Source organism: Nycticebus coucang, chromosome 2 (assembly GCF_027406575.1).
Source record: "Nycticebus coucang isolate mNycCou1 chromosome 2, mNycCou1.pri, whole genome shotgun sequence".
Classification (NCBI taxonomy): Eukaryota; Metazoa; Chordata; class Mammalia; order Primates; family Lorisidae; genus Nycticebus; species Nycticebus coucang.
The window spans coordinates 194,888-220,934 of NC_069781.1; the positions used below are offsets into that span (position 1 = coordinate 194,888).

At 48.7% G+C, this 26,047-nt stretch overlaps 1 protein-coding gene and 1 pseudogene across 12 annotated transcripts in view; both read right to left on the reverse strand.

Moving 5' to 3' along the window:
• CACNA1B (calcium voltage-gated channel subunit alpha1 B) overlaps positions 1 to 26,047 on the reverse strand; it is a 222,958-nt gene that overhangs the window by 107,998 nt on the left and 88,913 nt on the right. For 11 of the 12 annotated variants that reach the window (XR_008373385.1, XM_053556953.1, XM_053556940.1 and 8 more), the window contains 5 exons: positions 22,791 to 22,903; positions 18,329 to 18,441; positions 15,987 to 16,118; positions 15,716 to 15,788; positions 1,549 to 1,666 (listed from right to left, as the gene is read on the reverse strand). Coding sequence is in view for 11 of the 12 variants with exons in the window: in XM_053556953.1 (XP_053412928.1) it covers positions 1,549 to 1,666; positions 15,716 to 15,788; positions 15,987 to 16,118; positions 18,329 to 18,441; positions 22,791 to 22,903 (549 nt within the window). In the remaining variant the exon portion in view is untranslated. The remainder of the gene's footprint in view (positions 1 to 1,548; positions 1,667 to 15,715; positions 15,789 to 15,986; positions 16,119 to 18,328; positions 18,442 to 22,790; positions 22,904 to 26,047) is intronic. The other variant, XM_053556973.1, reaches the window with a different exon arrangement.
• Positions 6,499 to 7,838, reverse strand: LOC128562247 (methionine aminopeptidase 1-like; annotated as a pseudogene).

A 26,047-nucleotide genomic window follows, 5' to 3' on the forward strand; every position in this document is an offset into this window, starting at 1 on the left:
AATGACTCAGACACAGCCAGAGCCCCCACCAGGACCCTGTACTCCCTATAAGTGAGTCTGTTTCACTACAGGCCTAGGGACTCACTCCTGCCCAGGCTGTGGTTGTTTTCTCAGTGGCTCTGCCCTATGAAAGAGCCTCTTGTGCCAGGCCTGAGTGACAGATGGCTCTGCATGAGGCCTGCAGCAATGATCCCTGAAGGGCAGGCCCTCAGGGGAGCCCACATCCCCAAGCACAGCCTCACAGGCACAACTTCTAAGTGTCCTGCAGAGTCCATAGAACAGGACAGTGAGGCCAGGGCAACCCCAAGCTTGTCACCTATAGGCACAGACCACAGCCATGGCCACCCTCCAAGCCCTTTCCATGCCCAGAATGCAGGACTATGGGCTGTGGTCCTTGAGACCCAGCCAGAGGGACACAATGGCACAGCAGGAAAAACTCCAATTAGATGGGGGCAGTGGCACATCCTATAGCCAGCGTGCCTGGCCTGGTGTCAAGGTCAAACTCAGCTGTTGTGAGCAGCTGGGCTGGCTCTGTCTCAGGCAGTGGCACTTCCTTTGGACACCAACCATTCCCAGGCTGAGGCTAGCACTGCAGCCTCTGTCTCTCTCTGACAGCTGTGGCATCATTTCCTTGATCCCTGCCACACCAGCCCCCCAGGCTTCCCACTTCCAGAGCCAATGCTGCCCTCGAGCTCCACACCCGCCCCTGCTTCCTAGCCTGGGCTCAGCTTCTTGGGAGCCTAGAAGGCTCAGGACTTGTCCTGTGACCTGAAGGACCACCCTATGGCTACACTCGTTCCTGCTAAGTCAATCCAGGGAGATGGAACAAGGGATGAGGAGTTGGGAGACAGAAACAAAGAGAAACAGGGTCTAAAGGATGGAAGCTCCTTATAGGATAAAGTGGCCAAGTGTGTTCGAGAAGATGGGGGGCAGCTGTGAGAGCACAACTCACAGACATTTGTCTTTAGCTCAGACCTTTCTTTAGGGCTCCACAGGACATTCTCTCACAGCAGTTCTCAAAGTGGGGTCCCCAGATCAGGAGCCTGTTAGAACGTGAATGTTCTCAGGCCCAGGTGGCTGGCCCCATTGGATCTGGGGACTCTGATGCCCAGGTATGTTTGAGAACCAGAGACAGGCCTCCTGTACCTCCATGTCCCACCTCAGCTGCCCTGTGGCTACACTTGCACCGGCCTCATGAGCCCTGCAGTCCCTCCTCCTGGACTGTTCCTGCCTGACCCTTTGGCCAGCAGGGCCCTGCCCCAGGAGCAGCTTCCCAGCTGCTGGGCTCCCAGACCCCAGACCTAACCTCCAACATGAGTTCCTGAAACAGCCCATATTGTCCTCAACAAGAAACTTCTGATGCTTCCCAGCAAGGGTTACATTTCAGCAGGAGAAGATTTTCTGTCTTAAGCCCAGTGGTAAAACTTAATTACTCGATTAAATAAGGGTGATCAGGAAACTGGCCACAACCCCCCTTCCTCAAAGCCATACCTGCCCAGTGAGCCACCCATGTCCAGCCCACCTGTGCCGAGCCCCACAGAAGGATACAGTTACCAAACAGTGTCAGGACGATGAAGTAAAAGGACGAGAACATGCCTTTGCTGACCCCACCTTGCGATTCAATGCCATGGTACATCACTGCGTTCCAGTCCTCTCCAGTCAGGATCTGTGGGCAGAGAGCAGCTCGGCTCCATGCAGCCACATGCCCCATGTACTGCACCCCTCACGCACCCCCCACATGCACCCCTGCACCTGTGGCCTCCCCACACACCCACAGGCCTCTACAAGATGGTGCTGCCAAAGGTCTGGGCAGCCCAGTGTCCTCCAGAAAAACTTCCAGAGGAGCCTTGTTGCTGAGCTGGGTTGTAAAAGATGAAAACACACTAGGTTTTCTGCCAGAAATGGAAAGGGCAAAAGCAAGGAGGACAGCAAAGGGAGGAAGCAGAGCTGCCCTGGTCACTGCCCATAGCTGAGTCTAAGGTTCAGCATGGGGAGTGGCCTCCTCAAAGCCCCATGACAGAAGCAGGGCCTGTGACCCTCCAGCTCGGGCCACCTGCGCCTAGCAGCCCCGCCCTCACAGCCTGACTAAATGCCATCCTTGCCCCATCCGCAAACCCATGTCTCTTTTGTTTTTGGAGACATACAAGAGAATAAAATCACAAATGAAACTTAACATTCTGCTGCATTCCTATGGCCCTACAGGCGACCTCAGTCATACATCGGGTCAGACACTTCTCCCCCCTCCCCACTTTCAACTTGGTTTTGTTTCCATGGTTATGTAATATTTGTGCATATTCATGGGGCACATGTGACATTTTGGTGCATGTGTATGTGTAATGATCAAATCAGGGACTTAGGGTACCCATTACCTGGAACACTATCACTTCTTTACATTCCCAACAACAGGTAAAAGTTCCCTTTTTTCTGCATCCTCACCAGCATTTGTTATTTTTTGTCTTTTTGGTAATATCTATTCTATTAATAATTGGGGTGATGTAACATCTCATTGTGGTTTTATTTGCATTTTCCTGATGATTAGTGATGCTGAAAGGTTTTTTTTATGTACTTGTTGGCCATTTGTATGTTATCTTCTGGGAAATGTCTGTTTAGGTCCTTTGCCCACTTTTTACTGGAATTATTTGGGGTTTTGCTGTTGAGTTGTTTGAGTTCCTTGTATATTCTGGATATAAGTCCTTTGTTGGATGAATGGGCCCAAGTCTTCATAGCTCCATAATACACCACACACACACATACACACACATCTAACAGACAGAGTACAGTGTGTGGCAGGCACACACTGGAAGGACACAAGTATACGTTATTCCTCATCTTGCTATTTCTATTCAATATTATTTCTTTAAAGTGTATCCGTGTCAACATGCATTAAATCTACTTATTTGTGTAAACCACTGCAAATTCACTTATCTCTCTCTTTTTTTTTTTTTTTTTTTGAGACAGACTCCTACTTTAACACCCTGGGTAGAATGTCATGGCATATAGCTCACAGCAATCTCAAACTCTCAGGGTCAAGTAATTCTCTTGCCTGAGCCTCTCTAGTAGCTGGAACTACAGTTTCCCCCCACAATGCCTGGATATTTTTAGAGATGGGGTCTCACTTTTTGTGCTCAGGCTGGTCTCAAACTCCTGAGCCCAAGCAATCCACTCACCTCAGCCTCCCAGAGTGCTAGGGTTACAGGTGTGAGCCACCAGGCCCAGCCACACTTATCCATTTTCCTTCTGATAGGCACTTTTAGTGGTTTCCAGGTTTAAAAATGGAATTTTTATACAGTGATCATGTGTCCAGCCACACTGCTTAATTCTATTATTTCTAATACGTTTTCTTGGATTTTCTATGTAAATAAGCACATCATTTGCAAATAATGACAATTTTTTCTATTCCTTTCCCGGCTTTCTACCTCTTTCTTTTTCTTACCTACATTGATTGTTTCAATTGTCTGAGGACTGAACATCCTTGTTTTCCTTTCAATAATACTTCTAGTATTTTACTACTATCTATTATGCTTGTGATAGTCTCTTTTAAATAATAGCTTTATTGAAATATAAATCACCCATTTAAAGTGTATAACTTAATGTTGTGTTTTTTTTTCTGGTCAGGCCAGGTTTGAACCCACCACCGGTGGTATATGGGGCCGGCGCCCTACCTCTTGAGCCACAGGCACCGCCCCTTAATGGTTTCTTAGTAAATCCTCAAATATGTGCCACCATTATCACACTCAATCTCAGAACATTTTCATCCCCTCAAAAAAGAAACCCATTCCCACCGGCTCTCATCCACCCTAGCTGTGGGTTTTTGTAGATACTCTTCATCAAATTAAAGAACACTTCTATCAATTCTTAATATGCTATTTTTACCATAAATAAAAGTTGACTTTTACCAATTTGTCACCTTACTACATCTAATGACATGATTATTTTTCTCCTTTAACCTGTAGAAATAAGGAATTCCTTAGAAATAAGGAATTACTTCAACAATTCTTATATTACTGACATGAACACAGTTTAGGTATGTAGTTCTGTATGTATGTATACAGACAGTACCAAAAATGTGTACACATATTTTAAGAAAAATACTGTATTAAAATTGTAATACTCAAGTCATGTTTGACTTCTACAATTTTGAGAGGTACTCAAATGTGAATTGTATTCATCTTTTGTTATTCACATATATTATTATTTTAATAGTTTTTTCCTTTCTTAGAATGTGCATCCATTTTTTGGTACCTTCTTTATACTCATACCCATACATACATACTACATACAGTTGGATTTGATTTTTAAATATTTTATTTTGGATTATTTGTATTTATTTTCTATTACCTATTTTTTCACTGAGCTGATATTTAAAATACCTGCTGTGTCAGCCAGCATTCAGGTGCTTAAGATGGTCAGTGGACAAAACAGACAAAGACCCTGCCTCACAGAGCTCATGTTCTGGTCTGCGTTTGACTTGCTTTATGTTGCCCTTGCATGGCCTTGGTGTCAAGGTTCTACTAGAATCATGAAATAATTTCTTCCATTCCCTAAAATTGTTTGAGTGAAATAGTAATCTGTTCATTAAAGGTTTGGTAACAGTTACTTTACAACTGACTACGCTCAGGGCAGGAGGCAAAAAGACAGCCAGAAAGACAGTGTGGACTATTGATTCAGTTTCTTCAAAGCAGTGGTTCTCAACTTTCCTAATGCCGCGACCTTTTAATACAGTTCTTCATGTCATTGTGATCCCCAACCATAAAAATTATTTTCGTTGCTACTTCATAACTGTAATTTTGCTACTATTATGAATCGTAATGTAAATATCTGATATGCAGGATGGTCTTAGGCGAACCCTGTGAAAGGGTTGTTCGACCCCCAAAGGGGTCGTGACCCACAGGTTGAGAGCCACTGCTTTAAAGGCTATGAGATGTCTAGGGTTTTTATTCTTCTTGAGCTAATTTAATATATTTTCCTATAAAATGTATTTTTTTTAGGATAATCATTCAAACTTTTTAATCTCCCTTTACACATTATATTAACATTCATATTGCAAGGCATTCCATTCACAAATATTACAGTTTGATAAAAACTTCACACACATACTCCCAAAAGTCTATACAAGATTCAGTCACTTTACTAAATCATTAAAATAATAAAAGTAATGAAAACATTATTATAATTACTTTAAAGCAATATGGTCTGAGGCACTCTGGGAAAGATGGTCTCTTATAAGTTTAACGTCAGTGGTATCAAATTATATTACAAGAAAGTCATCAGATTTAAGTAATCAAGTACACTCTAATAACAATGACTTTATGATCTGATATGTTTTCATAGGATACACTCCTATTTGGACAATGGTTGAAAGGAACACAGATATTGGGCAGCTGAGGTCATTTCTACATGTAATGAGGCTCCCAACTACATAAAGATGAGGTGTGTTTTCAGCACACCAAGGGACAGCTGCATCTCTGCTAAAAAGTTACAGTACAAAGAAGTTCCTTTCTCATCACTGTCAGGTCTACTACAGGTTAGAATCTGACAGCCCACTTGACACACTGTGCTCAAAGCTGGAGACCCCGTAGAACTTGCTCCCTAGCATCCTCCACAGAGTGACCTCACCCTTCTCTGAGTACCTCCAAGGTATGTCCTTGAAATAAAATAGAGAAGGGAAGAGGGTCTTTCCCCCTCTCATTTCTGACCAAGCAGAGGTCTGAAATAGCAATGTATTACAAAATTCTCATGTCCTACAACAGCCAGCCACCACAGGGAGCATAGCTGTGTTTTTTCTTTTTTTATGCTTTCGCCAAAAACTAGACTTTAAAAAGCCTAATAACCTTTTCCAAAGTGAATTTTATCACATTCATTCACTGACACACACGAATGCACACTGGAGAAAGTCTCATTGAGTGAGTCTTACCTACTCACAATTAACAAGTGTAAATAATCAGCTTGGGGTAGGGGAGAAGCCAATTCCCAACCAGGAATTAAATCACTACAAACTAGGGGTCCATGTATGACAGCACATAACCCTGTCAGAGCAGAACCAAACACAAACCCTAGGTCACATCATGTTTGGTTGATTATGTATATGGAATTTAAAACATATACATATATATTTCCATACAGATAATTTTAAAAATCTGGTGCAACACATATTGCTAAAGTTTCAAGGATTCTCATCTCCATCAATCACCTGAAAAGCAGCTGGCTCTTGATAGCCGGTTCGTAGGCAGTGATAAAAGCAACTAGAAGCAGATTTAAGTAAAAGTGCTCAAAGGGCCAATGAGAAAAGCGGTGCACAGAAAGAGATGGGGAGGTGGGGAGGAGGGTAGGCATTGAAGAGTTGAGCAATGTTTCCTTTATTCTTCTCAGCTTTTTCAGACCTAAGACAAGTTCTTGAGGACACACATCAAATGCTGTAGTCCTTTCTTATCTATAGTCAAAACAAAACAAGTGATAAAAAAGATTCCACTTCTCTGTACTCTCAACAAAATGCATAGTACAGGAAGAAGATATCACTGAGATGTGCCATCTTGTGAGAAATTAAAATTGGGACATGAAGTGAAGCCGCGCGTTATCGAGTCGCTGGGTTAGGATTTCACAGCCAGTGTCCGTGACCAACAGGGTGTGCTCAAACTGAGCAGACCGCTTTCCATCCCTTGTCATCGCAGTCCAACCATCTGGCCAGGTTTTACCCTGCCATCCACCTTCACAAATCATTGGCTCAATTGTAAACACATGGCCTGACTTCATCACTCCCAACTGCTTTATTTTTAGCATAGTGGGGTACATTGGGGGCTGTTATGAAAAAGTTTGTGGATTCCATGCCCACAATAGCTTCGAACAACTGAAAACCCATTTGCTTGGGCATACTTCTGAATAATGTTTCCCAATTCTCTGTATCAAACACCAGGTTTGACTGCATCAATGGCTTGCATCAGGCACTCATACGTGGGCTGAACGAGTTTCTGCGCTCAACCACATCTCCAACAAAAAATGTCTCATTCAGGTCTCCATGATAACCATTGCGATAAAGAGTAATGTCCACATTAACAATATCACCTTTTTGCAAGGGCCGTCTGTCTGGAATTCCATGGCAGATGACTTCATTTACTGAGGTACAACAAGATTTTGGGAAAAAATAATAATTCAGGAGAGAAGGATTGCAGTTTCTTGCAATGCATGCTAAATGTACAGCATGATCTATTTCTTCAGTAGTTACACCTGGTTTAATCATCCCAGCAGCAATATCCAAAACTTCTCTAGCGAGCTTACATACAAGTCTCATCCCTTCTATATCTTCAGATGAGAGTAATTTAATTTGCGAAATACCTTTAAGAGCCTGTTCAGATTCAGACATTCCTAAGGGATGATCAGCATAATCTGGTCTTTGTATATAACTTGGCACTGGCCTTGTTGGCATCAGTGGATAATGTGGTCTGAGTTTACCAATATACCGATAACCTGCCCATGGGTCAGTGTTAATATCACCTTCTACAAGTCCAGGAAGATACTTCTCTCTTTGCCTTTTCATCTTTTGCTTTCTTATGTAGTAACTTGTGAGCAGCCCAACTTCCTTTAAAACATTCCTGCGAGCAGAAGTACGAGCCCCAGATGCCCAGTTTGATGCAGGTGGGACACTGGAGCTTGGCCTCACTGCTGCAGCCGTCTGTTTCGCACATCCGCGTCTCCACAGCCGCCATGCTGCCTGCCTGCTGGAGGAGCGCCTCACTGAGCTATAAAATGTACTTTTTAACAAAGTTTGCAAATGCATTGGCAGAAAGTTGACAAAGTATTCTGACGATGGAATTTTGAAAAATATCTTCTTTTTCTATAGTTATGACTTTCTTTGGGATTATTTTAATGTATTTTTATTCTTGGTCACCCTTGCTATAAAATTATCTACTTCATTCGTCTTCGTAAGAATATGATTTTTATGGTTTTGTTATCTTGGTGTTTTAGTTATCTGTGTCATAAATGTCTGCTTTACCTTCATTATTTTCTAATTTCAATGTTTCTTTGGTTTGTTATCCTTGTTTCTAGTTTCTTTAAATGAGTACTTGTTTGGTTTTTTCCTCTATTTTTGATAATTACATTTAAGATTATAAATTTTCAAAAAAAAGATTATAAATTTTCTTCTAAATACTGTTTCAGGTTCATCCTATACTTTTTGGTTTGAGACAGAGTCTCACTTTGTCATCCTCAGTAGAGTGGCATCATCGTAGATCACAACAACCTCAGACTCTGGCTCAAGCAATCCTGCCTCAGCCTCCCAAGTAGCTGGGACTACAGACACCTGCCATGACACCCGGCTATTTTTTTTTGTTGTTGTTGCAGTTGTCATTGTTCTTTAGCAGCACCAGGTCAGGTTCGAACTCACAGCCTCGGTGCATGTGGCCAGCTCCGTAACCACTATACTATGAGCACCACGCCTGGTTTTTCTATTTTTAGTAGAGACAGGGTCTCACTCTTGCTCAAGCTGGTCTCAAACTTCTAGCTCAAGCGATCTGCTGGCCTCAGCCTCCCAGAGAGGTGGGATTACAGATGTGAGCCACCGTGCCCGGCCCATCCTGTTGTTTCAATATTATTTAGTTCTAAATATTTTATATTGGCCATTACGATTACCCCACTGACCTACCCAATCTTCCCATAAATATCGAAGATTTTAAATGACTTCACTGACTGTGTCTATTTAAATTATACCAAGGATACACTGTGCAGGATAGCAATTATTTAATATTTGTAGAAATTTCCTGGATGAACAAATGGTCGAGGTCTGTGACTGCTCCAGGTGTCCTTAATAACGACTCCTCTGCTTGCTATTGGTTTGAGGTTGATAAGTACCAGCTGGCTCACACTCAGTGTTGATGCATTTACACCCTCTCAGTTTATCCTCCAGTTCTATAGATATGTTATAAATTTCTTACAAATGGTAAAGTGCTTCTTTCTCCTTTTAAGTCTGTCAGATTTTATTCAATATATTTTAAGACTGTGTTGTTCAGTCATGTAAATTCATGCCTGCACTACATTCTTGATAGAATCTTCCTTTTACCGTTACATAATAAGCCTCTTTATTCTTCCTAATCTTTTTTTAACCTTAACTCATATTTTGGATGATATTAATACACAAGCTTTCTTTTGGTCAATGTTTACTTAGTTTATTTTCTTGTATTCCTTATTTATTTATTTTGTAGAGACAGAGTTTCACTTTATTGCCCTCGGTAGAGTGCCGTGGCGTCACACAGCTCACAGCAACCCCCAACTCCTGGGCTTAGGTGATTCTCCTGCCTCAGCCTCCCGAGTAGCTGGGACTACAGGCGCCCACCACAACGCCAGGCTCCTTATTTATTTTTTTGAGACAAGGTCTCAACCTGTTACCCTGGCTATAGTGCAGTGGAATCATCATAGCTCACTGCAACCTCAAACTCCTAGCCTCAAGTAATCTTTCACCTCAGCCTCCCAAAGTGCTAGGATTACAAGAATGAGCCACAATACCTGCCCCCACCCCACCTTTTTTTTTTTTTTGAGACAGAGCCTCAAACTGTTGCCCTGGGTAGGGTGCAGTGACATCATAGCTCACAGCAACTTCCAACTCCTGGGCTCAAGCAATTCTCCTGCCTCAGCCTACCCAGAGCTGGGACTACAGGCACCCATCACAACACCCGGCTATTTTTTGGTTGTAGTTGTCATTGTTGTTTGGCAGGCCCCTGCTGGATTAGAACCCACCACCTCTGGTTTATGCTCCAGATACCTGGAGCAGCTACAAGTGCCAAGCCATGACACCCTCTATTTTTAATTGTGTAATATTTTAAACACTTAGAAAAGTACAGTGAATAATTTAAGAAACATTTGTATACTCACTATCCAGCTTAAAAAGTAAAACATCAAAATATTGCTGAATTTCCTTACCTAAAACTTTCCAATACCATTCCTCTCATTCTCCCCATCTCCCAACACCTGCCCTGTGTAAACAGTGTCCTGAATTTCATGTTTATCACTCCCATGCACGCTTTTAGACTATTACTGCATATACACCATAAACACATAATATTGTTTTGCATGGTTCTCATCCTTATTTTAACAGTAACATATGCTATGCATTATTCTGAAACTTGCATTGTTTTGTCCAACATTATTTATGAAATGTGTCCATGCTGGTCCACACAGCTCTGGGCCGGTCACTAGCCTTGTGAGATGCATCCACACTGGTCCACGCAGCTCTAGGCAGGTCATTACTCTTGTGAGATGCGTCCACGCTGGTACACACAGCTCTGGGCCAGTCATTAGCCTTGTGCAATGCATCCACCCTGGTCCACACAGCTCTGGGCTGGTTGTTGCCCTTGTGAGATGTGTCCATGCTGGTCCATGAAGCTCTGGGCTGGTCATTACTCTTGTGAGATGCATCCATGCTGGTCTACATAGCTCTGGGGCAGTCATTGCCCTTGTGACATGTGTCCACGCTGGTCCATGCAGCTCTAGGTGGGTCATTACTCTTGTGAAATGCATCCACACTGGTCCACACAGCTCTGGGCCAGGCATTAGCCTTGTGCGATGCATCCACCCTGGTCCATGCAGCTCTGGGCTGGTCCTTGTGAGATGTGTCCATGCTGGTCCACGCAGCTCTGGGCCGGTCATTACTCTTGTGAGATGCGTCCATGCTGGTCTACATAGCTCTGGGCAAGTCATTGCCCTTGTGAGATGCATCCATGCTGATCCATGCAGCTCTGGGCTGGTCATTACTCTTGTGAGATGTGTCCACGCTTTTCCACACAGCTCTGGGCCAGTCATCGCCCTTGTGAGATGCGTCCATGCTTTTCCACACAGCTCTGGGCCAGTCATCGCCCTTGTGATATGCATCCATGCTTTTCCACACAGCTCTGGGCCAGTCATCGCCCTTGTGAGATGTGTCCACACTAGTCCACACAGCTCTGAGCTAGTTATACTTTGTGCTGCCCAAAGATGACATGCCTCTCATCCACCCCCAATGACGAACAGTCAGATGATTTCCAGACCTTTGTTACTACAGATAATGCTGCTGCTATGGCCTTCACAAGTTTCTTTGTGCACCTTTGGGCAAGAAACTTTGGCAGGGGTCCTCAAACTGCGGCCCGTGGGCCACATGAGGCAGCGTGATTGTATTTGTTCTCGTTTCGTTTTTTTACTTCAAAATAAGATATGTGCAGTGTGCATAGGAATTTCTTCATAGTTTTATTTTGGAGAGACAGAGTCTCACTTTACTGCCCTCAGTAGAGTGCCGTGGTGTCACACGGCTCACAGCAACCTCCAGCTCTTGGGCTTACGTGATTCTCTTGCCTCAGCCTCCCGAGCAGCTGGGACTATAGGCACCCGCCACAATGCCCGGCTGTTGCAGTTTGGCCGGGGCTGGGTTCGAACCCTCCACCCTCGGTATATGGGGCTGGTGCCCTACTCACTGAGCCACAGGCGCCGCCCAGTTTTTTTTTTTTTTAATGTAGTCCAGCCCTCCAACAGTCTGAGGGACAGTGAATTGGCCCCGTTTAAAAAGTTTGAGGACCCCTGTATCTAGAGCATAGAACAGGAACTGCCTATGTACAGATTCCAGTGGACTGGATATTATGAAATTACTTTCCAGACCGTTTGTACGAACCCACCAACAGCATAACAGAATTGTCATTTCTCCATATCTTCTGTAAAACTTGACATTTTTAAACCCTTGAATGTGGCTAAGCTGACCAGTGGAAAGGCTATCTCATTGTGGGTTTAATTTGCACTTTCCTGACTATAAGAAAGGCGAGCACAGTTCTGTGGGTTTCCACTCCACCTCCTCTCCCTGGAGTTGCTGGTTTGCACCCTTTGCCTTTTCCTACTACATTGTCTTTTTGTCTTAATTTGTGAAATTTTTTGATACATTCTGGAAATTGACCATGTGTTGCTAATTCAGTAACACTGGAAATGTCTTCTCTATTTTTTTAAACCTTTTTATGGTGTCTTTTGATGGACAAAAATTATTTTAGTATCATATTTGTTACGAAATTATTATAATTATTATTATTTCCTTTATGACCTGTGTTTTTGTTTTCTTTAAAAAGAGCTTTTCTGCTCTGAATTAATAACAGAGTACTTCTAAAAATTTACGTTTCTCTTCATGCTCAGTCTTAATCCAGCTAGAATTGATTGTCGTATCTGGCACAAGGTAAGAAGCCAACTTCATGCGTTTCTATACAGATAAACACACTGTCCCACACCATCTGCAAGGATAGCACTTTGGGTTTTCAGCATATATAAAGATTTCATCTGTAAATAATGGCATTCTTTCCTCTTTGCTAATTTCGAGAATTTTTATTTTATTTTTTCTTATTCTACTGCACAAAAGACCATTGATACTAGCATAATCTGCTAAGAGTTTTAATTTGGAAGAAGTGTTATTTTTTATCATATAATTTTTTTTTTTAGAAAAAAGTTATTGTGGACATTTAAGACACACACAAAGTCCAGCATAACCCTACATGTCCATCGCCCAGTTTCAGCAGTTAACAAACTGCCACTCTTGCTTCATCCCTCAACTCAGTAACGTTGTTCACTGACCTTTTGCTTTTTCTGTCATCCAGGGTGTTTTCTACCTTAATCTGTGAATATGATAAATTAAATTAGTGGATAATTAAGTTACCTAAGTTAACTTGAGCAGGGATGATTTCCTCTGGATGTTTTTGCCTCTATATTTGTGACAGGGATCTATATTCTTCTTTTCTGGTATTATCCTTACTTGTTTTTAACATATCAATGATATTCTAGCCTCATAAAATAAGTGGGACTCTAAAAAAAATTAAGTGGTGTGCTTCCTTTTTATATTTTCTGGAGTGCTTTAAATAAAATTGGAATAACTTCTTAAACATTTAATAGAATTCATCTATAAAACGATCTGAAATTAGTAGCTTAGGTAGAAGACTTTTAAATTATTCAATTTCTGAAATGGTTCAGGTTCCCTACTTCTTTTTTAGTTAATTTAACGTATTTCTTTCTTCTAAGTCATCTACCTTACCAATTATATGAACATTTGTAGTGTTTCCAGCAATAATCTGGAGCAGGGGTCCTCAAACTTTTTAAACAGGGGGCCAGTTCACTGTCCCTCAGACCATTGGAGGGCCGGACTATAGTTTTAAAAAAAAGAACTACGAACAAATTCCTATGCACACCGCACATATCTTATTTTGAAGTAAAAAAACAAAACGGGAACAAATACAATCACATTGCCACATGTGGCCCACGGGCTGTAGTTTGAGGACCCCTAATCTGGGAGTCATGCTTCACAATTGATGGCTTACTGGGTTCAGAGTTCCAGGCTAACAGTGGCTACACCTGGCATTTCAAGGTGATTTCTCATGACCTCTGGCATTGCTTGCTCACAAGAAGTCATTTTTTTGTAGGTAATCTGTTCGTTGAAGGTAGCTTTTAAGACCATCTGTTTATCATAATGTATCCGGGTCTAGAACAGCGGTTCTCAACCTGTGGGTCACAACCCCTTTTTAACAATGAAAATACATTGCGGTATCAGGAAGGTTAAGAACCACTGGTCTAGAGTTATTTCTGTTTGCCTTAAATGACCTTCTGAGAGATTACACCAGGGCTTGCCCTGAAAGGCGCCCACCCCTGCCCTGTGCCCTGGGCTGTCTCCTGCTTCCTCCTAGCACCCAGCCTGCAGCTGGCTTAGCTCTAACTCCCCTACTCAGATCACATCCAGTGTCCACTCCGCCTTTTGTTTCTTAATTTAAATAGCTATATTTTTCATTTCTAGGTTCTCTAGTTAGTTCTTTTTTAAATTAACCTATTCTGTGTTCTTAACTGCCTTTTTTTCTCAAGTGTGTATGTTATATGGGTTCTCCTTTTACCCCTTGGAGAATCTGAAGCATATTCAGTTTAAAGCTATATTTGCTGTTATTTCCTTCTCTCTGGGCATGGTCTCAACTTCTGATGGTGGATGTTGTTGGTCCCCTCTGTGGTGTCAGTTCCTACCCTGCTGTTGTCTGCAGGTTCCCAGCTGCAGAGTTTAAGTTGCTCCTCCCCACATTCCTCACCCCTACTCCAAACCAGCAGAAGCAGGGCGCATCCCAGCAGCCCGCCCTGCCTGCTCCACAGTCGTCCTGTCTCCTCAGCCTCCTTACAAGGGTGAGCACCTTCCCCAGGGCTCAAGAAGGCTGAGCCACTCATAAGCCTCTGAGGCTGGGTGCACACACCGGCCCACCTGCCTCTTCCCATGCCGCATCCCAGTGCCTGGGTCTCTGCCACCTCTCACCATGGTACATTTCTGCTCCGTTTCTAATCCACAGAGACTGTTTTTTGCTTGGCTAGGTCCTTTCACTTTCTACGTATTTATTATCTTGTTGCTGTTTTCAAAGAATCGTCTGATTAGAAGAACCTTCCTTTCTCCTACTGCTGGCCTCTCCTCACCGTGCTCAGGTCCCTTCTTGCAGCAAACACAAGTAGGGCTCTGACCACCACCCTGCTACCTCCCTGCTTAGGACACCTGTGGCAGCTCCTGCTAGGCACAGTCTCTGGGTTGGACACCTTGGCCCCCAGCCTGGAGCCCCCCCACCCATCCATACCAGACTCACTCCTACCATGCTGCCTTGTCTGGACGTGCACTTTCCCATCTCTCCTGCCTGGCACTCGGCCTGGGCCCTTCCCATCACTGAGCAGACCATGCTCTCAGGAAAGGCTATGGCCATACCCGCTGGAGGCTCTGGCTTGGAGACCACGATCCCCAGAGGCCAACATAGATGCTGTCACCCACTAAGTGCTCAGAAACATCTGGGAGACCAAAGTTTGGAAGTTGCTGGCCTGTGAGCAAGTCCAGGCTTCCAATGCTTCAGCTGGGAAGAAGGTCAGAGGACAGGGAAGGGCAGCGAGGAAGGATGGACATGAGGGACTCAGAGAGCTGTCGCACAAAAGTCTGCTGGACCATGACTCAGAGCTAAGGCCACAGGGCCCAACCCTAGGGCACATGGTAGGGACTGCAGGTGAAAATCCCTAGGCCTGAGCTGCTCTGGCAGCCAATCACCCAGCTCAGTCTGAACCATCTTCTGGGAAGACTCCCACCCTTCTCTCACACGTGTTATGGGTACCAGCTTTGGCCAGGATTGGGGCCAGTAGCCCCAGAGACTGGGCACCAAGCTAAGCCTCCAGCCTGGAGCATGCAAGGCCTGCTGGGAGTATTTGTGGACAAGAGCACAGCCTGCCTTGTCAAGTAGGTTTCATGAGACAGAAAGGCATGCAATGGTCCTATCAGTGAGGCCAACACTGGGAGTATTTGTGGGGCCACAGTCCGAAAGTCCTCAAAAGGGAACCCTCCACAAGAGCAGAGGTTGTTTAGGCCATCGAAGCTTAGTCATACAGGAAATTGGCCCTTTTCCCCAGGAGCTGTGGTGGGCACGTTTCCAGACACAAAAGAGAACTGGGGGTGTCCTAGGGCCTGAGACATTGGGAGTGTTTCACAGGGGTCAAGAGGAAAATTAGTCTCTTAAAGCCCAGGTGAGTCCCCAGGGAATTACACTTGCCCCATAGGACAACACCACAGTGCAGGCACTCTCACCATGAGGGCCAGGTCTTGGGGACTGGAGACCCACACACTGAGACCTGCCCACACTCGTCTTCTGCTTGTGGAAGGTTCTGTCTGGGCTTTATGGGGAGCAGAGGAAGACTACAGAGTGAGGGCTGAGCATGGTAGGAGTGCACAGGGCCATACCTGGAAGACAGTGAGGATGGCTGCAGGGAACGTGTCAAAGTTGGTTGTTGGAGTCTCATCTTGAAAGTTGAACCTGAGAAAAACAAGCAGTGTTAAGAAGCACAGCCCGTCAGGAGCTAGGAGCAGTGGTGGCGACGTGCTCATCCCAGGCACCAGGGCTGCTCTCCAGGAGAGGCAGGCAGGTAGAAGAGGCCTGGGCAGCACTGTCTGCTCTGAGCACTGCCTCCCCGGGGGACCCCAAGAGTGTTGCTCCCCTCCTGCACCCACTTACTGTCCCCCAAATAGCTGCATCCCCAGCAGAGCGAAGACCACGATGAACAGGAAGAGTAAGAAGAGGAGGCTGACGATGGACTTCATGGAGTTGAGCAGGGACACCACCAGGTTGCGCAGCGAGCTCCAGTACCTGCGGCAGGCTGTGTCTGAGTCCTATGCTGTGCCCAGCTCGGCCTCCTGGCCCACGCATAGCTGGGCTTTTGGCATTACACCCATGGCTTCTGCAACCTGCAAACCTGAGGGCCCCACACCTAGATAGACAGCGAAGGCTCCCTCTGGGGTCCCAGACCCGCTACTCCAACTTCACTGCTAGGGCCCCCAGGGCTGGCAGAGTAAACATGTCCAGTGCTGGACTCACCTTCATTCTCCCAATGCCCTCCACTGTCATGCAGTTTAGAGGGTGATCGCACCACTCATCAGGCGGCCAAGGCCAAGTGCAGTCCCAGACACCCATCCTGCCCTCCTCTCCTCAATGCCAACACCAGCCAGCTGCCAAGTGCCCAGGCCAGCGCATGAGAACCACAGTAGGACCAGATGAGAGTTGGCATGGTCTCTCAGCGAAGTCTTTTGCAAGCCCTGGGATCAGCATCAATGCCCAGGCTCCAGCCTCTCACAGAGAATAGGCCCGGCTGCCTGGACCCAGCTTCTCTGACAGCCTCAGCTCCTCCCTGACATCCTTGCTCTCATCCAGCGCCACCAAGGCTGCTGAGGGTCTGGATGCTGACAGCGCTGAGGGACTGTGCCTGTCAATGGCTGGGGTCAGTCTCTAGTACTGCCCACACGTGCTCACAGGGCACAGCTGCCCTCCAGGTGCCCAGTGTTGCCCCTGCTCCCCAGGGAGACCCACCTCTGCATGTGCCACCCAATCACTCTGGAATGGAAAGCCTACAGGACAGACACCATTGCCCCCTGTGCTCACCCTGTCTTTGGGCACTGCTGGGCCCACCCCAGACATCCAGCCCTCCCCTATGGATTCTCTTAGAAGGCACCTGAGGGTTAAGGGAAGATGGCCTGGAAAAGTCTGGGACTGGCAGGGGTCTAGGCCTACCTGCCCCAGGATAAGGGTCAGTCACCGCTCCTGTGAGAAAACAGAGCCCAAGATGCCAGGCCCCAAGGCTGGGTGGAGGCAGGCCTACGTTCACTCCCTGGAGGTCCCATCAGCAGCACATGGCAGGGAAGGAGGCCTGGACACATGGCCCAAAAGACTCTGTAGGAGTCTGCAGACACAGCTAGATGGGCTCTCTGTGTTACACCTTCACACCCTCAGATGGGCCTGTGCTTGGGTTTTTAATGGACAGGAAAATACCACCAGGATTTTGGTCTAGCCCAGGAGGCCACTGTCTCAGGCTCCACACAACTGTGCCAACTGCTGCAACTCTGCTGTGGTCTGGCTGTGTCAGAAATGCAAGGCGTAGTGACCCCATAGCAGCATGGGGCCCTGCTGTGGCATCTGGCTGTGGCCAAAATGCTGAGTCCACAGCAGCCCTTGCTTCTGATGAGACTCTTCCCACCAGCGCTGTGGAAGCCCCAGCCCCTCCCTGGCAGCATCGCATCCTGCCCTGGGCCACAGACTCCAGGGCACATGCAGAGGTGCATCTCCCTAGGGAGCAGGGGCGACACTGGGCACCTGGAGGGCAGCCATGCCCTGTGAGAACGTGTGGGCAGAGCTAGAAACTTGCCGCTGGCAAGCACAGTCCCTCAGCTGCTATCAGCATCCAGACCCTCAGCAGCATTGGTGGCCCTGGATGAGAGGGTCCTGGTAGAAAGGCTATGAGGGGAGGAGCTGAGGCTGCCAGAGAAGCTGGGTCCAGGCGGCTGGACCTGTTCTCTGTGAGAGGCTGGAACCTGGGCGTTGGTGCAGAACAGATGAAGCAGGATACGAATGAAGACATGGTCTTGTCACTGTCTCGTCACTGGGCTGGGGTGTGCCAGGTTGGCTCGACAGGAAAGACCATGTTGGGTCAGAGGTTACGGCGAAAACTCCCTGCCCTCCCCAGGGGTGGGCTGCAGGGAAGGACACAAGCACAATGACAAGGACACTGGCTCTACTGACTGCAAAGCAAAGTCACTTTTGAGGGCTGGGAGGAAGGGTCTGGCTGCATCAGGAGGGCACAGGATACAGACTGCAGGGGGCAAGCAGGCTGACAAGGGCTGAGAAAAGAGCAGGTAGCATGGAGACCCATCCAGGAGGCCCCAAGGGTGCAAGGTGCCCAATGGGGACTGCTCTACAACCAGCCTTTGTCTGGAAACCAGTGGAAGCCCCAAAAAGTGCTCTAGGTACCATGAACCCCTAAAGACACACCACAGGGGGCCAGCCTCACCGCAGGAGCACAGACATACTTGGTGACTTTGAAGATCCGCAGCAGGCGCAGCGCTCGCAGCACGCTGATGCCGAAGGAGGCTCCTGGCTTGATGGCCGCCCAGACCACCTCGAAGATGCTGCCCACAATCACCTACAACAGCATGGGGTCACCTCAGGGCCTCCAGGGCCTGCACACTCACTCGCACGCTCACTCGCACACTCAGCTACACACTCGGCCACACACTCACCTGCACATTCACACACTTGTCTGCACACTCAGCTACACATTTGGCTGTATTCAGCCACACAATCATCTGCACACTCACCTGTACACTTGACCACACATTTGCACACTCGCTATACACGCAGCCACACTCACCTACACACTCGGCCAAACACTCACTTGTACACTCATTCAATCAGCACTCAGCTGCATACTTGGCTGTACACTCACTCACACACTCACCTGCACACTCGACCACTCAGCCATACACCCAGCTGCACACTCGGCCACACACTCACCTGCACACTTGGCTGCAAACTCAGCTGCACTCAGCCGCATAGTCCCCTGCACACTCGCCCGAACACAGCCATACACTCACCTGCACACTCCCCCACACCAGGCCAGAGGAGGCGCAGCCTCATGCTCAGCCTGCCTCCAGGAGGCCCCAGCCCCAGGACCTACCCTTCTACTCCTCCCAGACCCACCAGGGAGACAGACATGGACCAAGGCCACCTGTGGTTTCCTGGCAGCTCTTAGCTCCACCCGGCCTAATGCTGCCTCTGTGCCTCATCACAGCTCTGTAGCCAGCAAATCATTCCAGACAGGCCCATCAGGCCATTCCTCATAGACTGGCAGTCTGTTTCCCCAAGACTTCCAAAATATTCAGTTTCATAAACTACATCGTGAGTTCTTCCTTGTCCCAGTGACCAGGAGCCACATGTGCCCCTGGAGCTGGTCACAATAAGCCTGATGTCTGGGTGGTGGACAGGGCACCGCAGGGACTGGTAGTGCTGGGTCTGTGAGCAGGGGTAAGCCTCCTCCATTGGCCATGAATGGACTGGGAGAAGGGCTGTCCTATCATGCCTACTGCAAAGGACTCCGGGCAGATCAGGGGGCTGGAACATAGCAGACCCTCATCATTTTCCTTTTGTATGGGCCACACAAGGGGCTCAAACAGGTCACTCCTGAGAGCATTGCACCCCGTGGCTCAAGGTCAGCACTGAGGACCCATGTCCACTTTGTTGTGTGACTCGTTTCCTTTTACTCACGCTCCTGCAATCAGTGTTAAGCACAAACCTCTTGAATTCTGTCTCATCACATTTGGTGCACATATTTTCTAAAATTTCAGTCACTTCTACCAATTTCACATCAACTGCAAATCCGATCAGCTTAACATCAATATTCTTGCCAAGTCACCAAGACAATAGTAACTACGTGTGGGCAGGATAGCACTAACCCACTGCCCGATGTCTAGGAATGGCAGGTGCACCATCTGTGCCAGTCACCCCAAATGCATAGGCATCTGCTACACACCTCTATCTTGCCCCAAAACACACCATTCAGAGAATATCACATGTCCTGCCAACATCCAGGTGTGCCAATACTACAGCACCTGCGATAACCCTACCCGCACAACAACCTGGGCAAACTGGCCAAAATTTGTTCTTGGTGATCACACCAACTTTTCTCAACACCAGCAAATTATCTAGATGCTTATCCAGGGTTTAAGACTGTAGTTCTCTAAATATCTTCCTTCTTGTCATCAGTCTTCCAGCAGCTCCTGTTTTTCACTATTCCTCAAAATTGGACCCAGTGATTTACACAGGGGGTGGCCTCAGAGATGGCCCCTGCAACCCATGCTCACACCCATGTGCCATCCCACCCCTTGAGGGCGGTGCCAAAGAGAATACAGCAAAAGTAATGAGATCCCACATCTGAGATTAGGTCGCAAAGAGCTGTGGTTCCTGCCCTGGTCTCTTTCCTGACTCCCAGACTGGGAAAGAGCTGTGTTATGAGCATGTCCAGCAAACTCTGGAGAGGACCAGTGACTTGGACCTGAGCCCTGCCAATAACCTTGTCTGTGAGCCTGAAAGCTGATCTTTTGAGGCCTGTCAACAGCCACAAGCATGACCTTGAATTCTCTAGCTTGGGATGACTACTATAACATTGGGGTATAATTTAACTGGCCTGGGAGGGTAGAAACAAGGGCCCAGAGGGCTTCTCGGAACTCCCAGCACCGGCCAGCTGGGTTGCAGCATTGCTGTGGACCAGCTGTGCCTCCCCTTGTCCCCTTTTCAAACAGGAACATCTACAGCAGGTACCTTGTGCCCACTGCTGTGCCATGGGCATGGGAGGCAGAGAACTCACCTCTTTAGCCACACAGGTTGGCAGAGTTGGAGGCATTGCACTTAGGGAGCTAGGCCCATGGAGCCTCACCACACCAGGGCCTGGCTGACGAGATTCTAGGCCTGGAGCTGATATGATGCAAACCTGGGGAATCTGGGAGGCATGTCCATTAGGGACCAGATAGCAGGCTGAGGCAGGCAGGCCCTAGAAGGGTCCCCAGAGACCCTCCCCTCTGTGCTCATGCCCTGTGTGAGTCACGTTCCTAAGTACCTCCATTACCACTGGGCCCTGTGGCTCGCTCCTAACAAAGAGAATATAGCAAAATAGGTACCACTTCTGAAACTGGGCTCCTATTGCTCCTGTCCTGAGCACTCCCAGTTCCCTCTCCAACCACAAGCTCACATGCTGTGAGAGGCCACGGGCCAGGGCCAAGGCAGCCACATGCATGAGCATGAAAGCAAACTCTGCAGCCCACATCCAGCCTCAGGTTGATGGCCTCCCTGGCCTTCAACTACACCAAAACCTCCTGAGGGACCCTGAGCCCCAGGCACCCAGTTCCATCATGACTAGGTTCCTAATCCATAAAAACATGGGATAATAGATTTTCATAGTTTAAGCTGCTAAGTTTTAAAATACTGTGTTAGCACATGTGCAAATTATCTCCATGCCCTGGGACCCATTAGTTCAGATCAAATCAAAATGCATTTAAAATATTAACATGCCCTGGCTCGGTGCCTGGAGCTCAAGCAGTTAGGGCGCCAGCCACATACATTGGAGCTGGTAGGTTCTAATCCAGCCTGGGCCCGCCAAACAACAATGACAACTACACCCAAAAAATCGCCGGGCATTGTGGCAGGCGCCTGTGGTCCCAGCTACTAGGGAGGCTGAGGCAGAAGAATTGCTTGGGCCCAAGAGTTTGAAGTTGCTGTGAGCTGTGACGCCATGGCACTCTACCCAGGGCAACAGCTTGAGACTCTGTCTCAATAAAAAAATAAAATATTAACGTGTCCTGAAACCTCTCCATCTCTTGGGTTCCCTCTGCCTGTGGCACTTACTTAGCTTTTCTTTGTGACCAAGGCAAAGGGTAAGAAGAGCTGGTGTTTTCCCAGCCAACTGTCAAAGTCACAGACATCCTCACCCCAGAGCTCACCCTTAGCTGCCACCACCCAGTCCTTCCCAGAAATCGGACACACTGCATGGTGCAGAGCCCAGTCCCTGAGGGCAGAGAGCAGGGCTGAGCACAGGCGCCCAGGCAGACCAGATGGGCAGCCCTGGGCCAGTCATATATATCATGAGAGTCGTGAGGATGTAACAGTCATGGACAACGTCCTCTCTATTGTAGGAATGTGGTGCCCACGAGAAAGAAGTTTAAGTTAAACTGAATTTCCAAGCTGAAGTTTTACTTCTATGTGGGTCCAGGTCCTCCCCCCATCCCCCGGTTACTGCAGACTCTGTAGAGCACTAAGTCCTTCCTTGGGGTTGGCACCTCTACTTGCCACTCAGCGCCTCCCACAGGTTAGAATGCAGCCCTGGCAGATGTCAACCCTGCTGCATCCCATGGCCCCCAGCTCAGGATTGCCAGGCCCTGCACCCTGGTCTCAGCTCAGCAAGTTGTATCAGCTCCTTGTCCATGGGCTGGCAACGAAATGTAGGCCAGTCTCACCCTATACCTACCCCAAGTAGGACACAGCCACCATGGCCCAATCTTCCTCTCCCAGAAGGGTCCGTGCATGTGCCCAGCCTGCCCAGGGCCACAGCCACAGGCCAAAAGCACAGCCCCACTGGGCTCTGCCATAGAGAGATTGAGGCCTCCGCAGGTTACCTACACCCCAGGCACGGAAGGAATGCAGAGACTGCGGCTACTCTGAACATCTAAAGACAGGTCAGAGGGAAGAGGGCAACCTCTGACATGAACAGCAGCTGCGGCCAGCACCCCCCCCCCCCCCAGTCAGGCCAGGCCAGACCTCCCTCTGTCACCTCCGTGGACTGCTCTGTCTTTAATTAGGCCTTCCTGACTCATGGGACCACAGAGCCCAGCCCTCCCTGGGTATGTGAGGTGGGCTGTGTCACGTGATAGATCTGGGCACTCAGCAAGGATGGGCTCATACACCAGGGCCCCAGCAGGTGTCCCTAATGAGCATCTTACTCACCCCAAAGTCAAAGCAGTTGAAGGAGGACCGGAAGTAGCTTCTGGGTCCCAGGCCGTACATCTTCAGGGACATCTCTGTGAGGAAGAGACCCAGGAAAACAAACTCCGCAAAGTCTAGGGGAAGTCAGACAAGAGGGGATTACTGCAAGGCCTCCTCCCAGCCTGGATGCAGCCCAGACTGCAGAACACCAGAGCTCTGGGCCTGCCAGGTCTGGTCTGCAGCCCCCATGCTCTGAAATCTCAGCCCAGGACAGGAAGGACAGATTGAGAGGGGCTGTAGAGATGCCTGGCGCAGAGTGGGGGTAAGCTTCCTATGCTGGGGACTCAGAGGGCGGGCTTGGAAGGAGGCTCCTGAGACAGGCTCAGAGACAAGCTCTGGGAGGGTGCTCCTTCCCTCACAAGAGGTCCTGGGGCTGTGGGGCAAAGGCCTAATCCAAGGAGGAGAAACTGGGCCACATTTTCTGTCTGCCCATTGGGACATTCAGAGGCCCCTCTGGCCCCACTGCAGCATTCTGAATTTCACTTTGTTTGTGCATCTGCCTGCTTGGTGGAGCTCCTTGCCACTTAGGCACCCTAGGCCTGTTCGTTGCCATGATCCCAGGAGGTAGCACCCACTGGGGGCTCAGGGACACTGTCCTTCGCAATGCCAGTGAGACAAGGGGCTCCTGCAAGTATGTCAAAAGTGGGGGTAGCCTCGTCCCAGGAGTCCACCTGCAGCCCTCCTCAGGCTTTGGGAGAAGCCACTCTGGGACCAGGGGCTGTGTGGGGACTTCAAGGCACATAGACACTCCAGCCCAGCCCACATAGGAGGAGGGAGGCAGAGAGAGAGAGAAAGCAGTTACTCCAGAAACTATACAAGGCCACAGATGGCAGGGGACAGCCAGGCTCATCACTGGCCACACCAGGAGCCAGGTACTGCATACAAGAGGCCAAAGGCGCCATGGCCTGGGGCTAGGTGGCAGGGGCCAGGAAAGGAGCCAAAACCCAGGGCAAGGCCCCATAAAGAACAAGGCTATGGGAGGGCGCAAAGGGCAAGCTGAGGGTCCTGTCATCTGGTACATGCCATCCCAACCTGCCCAGACCTCCGAATGCCAGGGTCTCTGTCAAGAGAGGACTGTAAGCAAATAAAGCTGCTCGTGAGACAGCCAGTGGAGGAGCACCCTGAAGCCCGCCTGCACCCACAGCTGTTGTGAGGGCTGTATAGGCCTGGTGGCTTCAGTCAGGAGCACCATGCACACAGACTCCCCTCACTGTGGCCGAGAACATGGACAGCCGGGCTACCAGGAACAAGTTGCCCACAGCCAGCCTGGCCCCTGAGCCAGAAATCACCAGGCACCCCAGCCAGGCATGCAAGGATACCAAGGCCAATAGCCTCCCTGAAGAAGCCAAGGAAGGGGCTGATATCAGAGGCAAGGACACCCATAGACCCTCAGGCAGATCACCAGAACAGGGCTTAGCTCCAAAACAACAGGTGCTGTGGAAACAGTGGGTGCCAGGTCTATCTCATGAGCTGTGTGAGGCCTCAGGGAGCTCATGAGGCAGCCGGGCCAATAGCTCTCCTGCCTCACCATTTACACCTTGGTTTTGAAACCCTGGTAATGCACCGAGTGTGGGTCCTAGAGGACAGGCAGCCAGGGTCCACACCTACAAAGCGGCAGCCTTGGGACAGGCACCGCAGGAAACCCGCCTCAGGCCAATACACCCTGCCCTTTGAGTCAGCCTCCTTTAGGCTCATGTGTGGTGAAGGACAGAGACGCTCAGTCACAGCAAATGCCCACCCACCTCCAGCCACTGTCCCTCTGTAATACAAGTGAAGCTGGAAACCATGGAGGTGACCAAGCAGTAAGTGCAGGTTCCAGCACTCGGCACTTCCAGCCTGTTCTCTGCATGTGGGATGTGTGGCCAGACTGTGTAGCCACCTGCTCCCAAGCCTGGGCACTGCTGGGGTCCTCTCACAGAAGGATGGGCCTGGCTAGCTGGGTTGGGAGGAAGCCCCACTACATTCACATTTGTTTGAGCTGAGAACTCAAGCAAAACCCTGAACCCAGTGCCAAGCAAAGTTCCAAGATAGCAAACTATGGGCCCCAGGACTCCTGAATTAGGAGTCAGAGAAGGTATTCAGCATACATCCCTGCCTGGACATCACCCTCCTGGGAATGGGAGCCAGGGTGCCTTCCAGAAGCTCCCTGGATCCTTCTGCCCCCTTTTCCTATTAGAGCAGGAAGAGATTTCAGTACGAAGTCTGGGGAACTGTGGCCTAGGATCCTACCCATGTCTTCCTAGGCCTATAAGCCTTGTCTCTCTACAGTTTGTGAAAACCCTGCAGGTGGAGGCTGGGTCAGTGGCCCCTGGAGAGAGTCTGGGCCAGCCCATCAACACAGCAGAACACTCAGACAGGGCTGGGGGCCAGGACCATTCTTCTCTGAAGTCAGAAGAGGCTCTCCTGGGGCAGCCTAGGTGGCTTCAGGCACACAGGGCCCTCAAGAGAGAACAAAGCCCAAGTGGGTGTCCCAATAGTGCCCCATCCCCAGCTCAGCTGCAGACACCAAGCAGGGTGAGCATAGCTGACCCCTGGAGAATGGAGAGACTGAAGCACTAACCACAGGACAGAAGACATCAGTGGGTTCTTTGTGTTTTGTGGTCTCACTCTGTCGCCCTGGGTAGAGTGCCATGGCATCATCACAGCTCACAGCAACCTCAAACTCTGGGGCCCAAGTGATTCTACAGCCTCAGCCTCCTGAGTAGATGAGATTATAGGTGCCTGACATAAAAACCAGCTAGTTTTTCTCTTTTTAGTAGAGATGGGGTCTCGCTTTTCCTCAGGCTGATCTCGAATCCTTGAGCTCAGATGATCCTCCCACCTTAGCCTCCCAGAGCACTAGGATTACAGGTGTGAGCCACGGCCTCAGGTGAGTTTTTTGTCTTTAATCCTCTTTGTGAGGAAGACAACAGAGCTGGACGACTCCACAGGCCACAGAGTCCCACGTGTGGAGGGCTGGCACTGGGACCAAGGTCCCCACCCGCAGTCATCTTCCTCTCTCATCCCTGGGGCTATGGCCAGGGCCAAGACAGATCATGACTTCAATCCCTGTTACCCATTGCAAGGCTCCAGTCATAGGGGGCAGGGATGCATCCAGGGCCAACCAATCACATAGGAAAATGGAAATAACCCCAAAGGTAGCAACCAGAACAGGTGCCCAGGGCAGGGGCAACAGCCTTGTGGCAGGAAGGAGCATGGCACTGAGGCCCTAGTCTGTA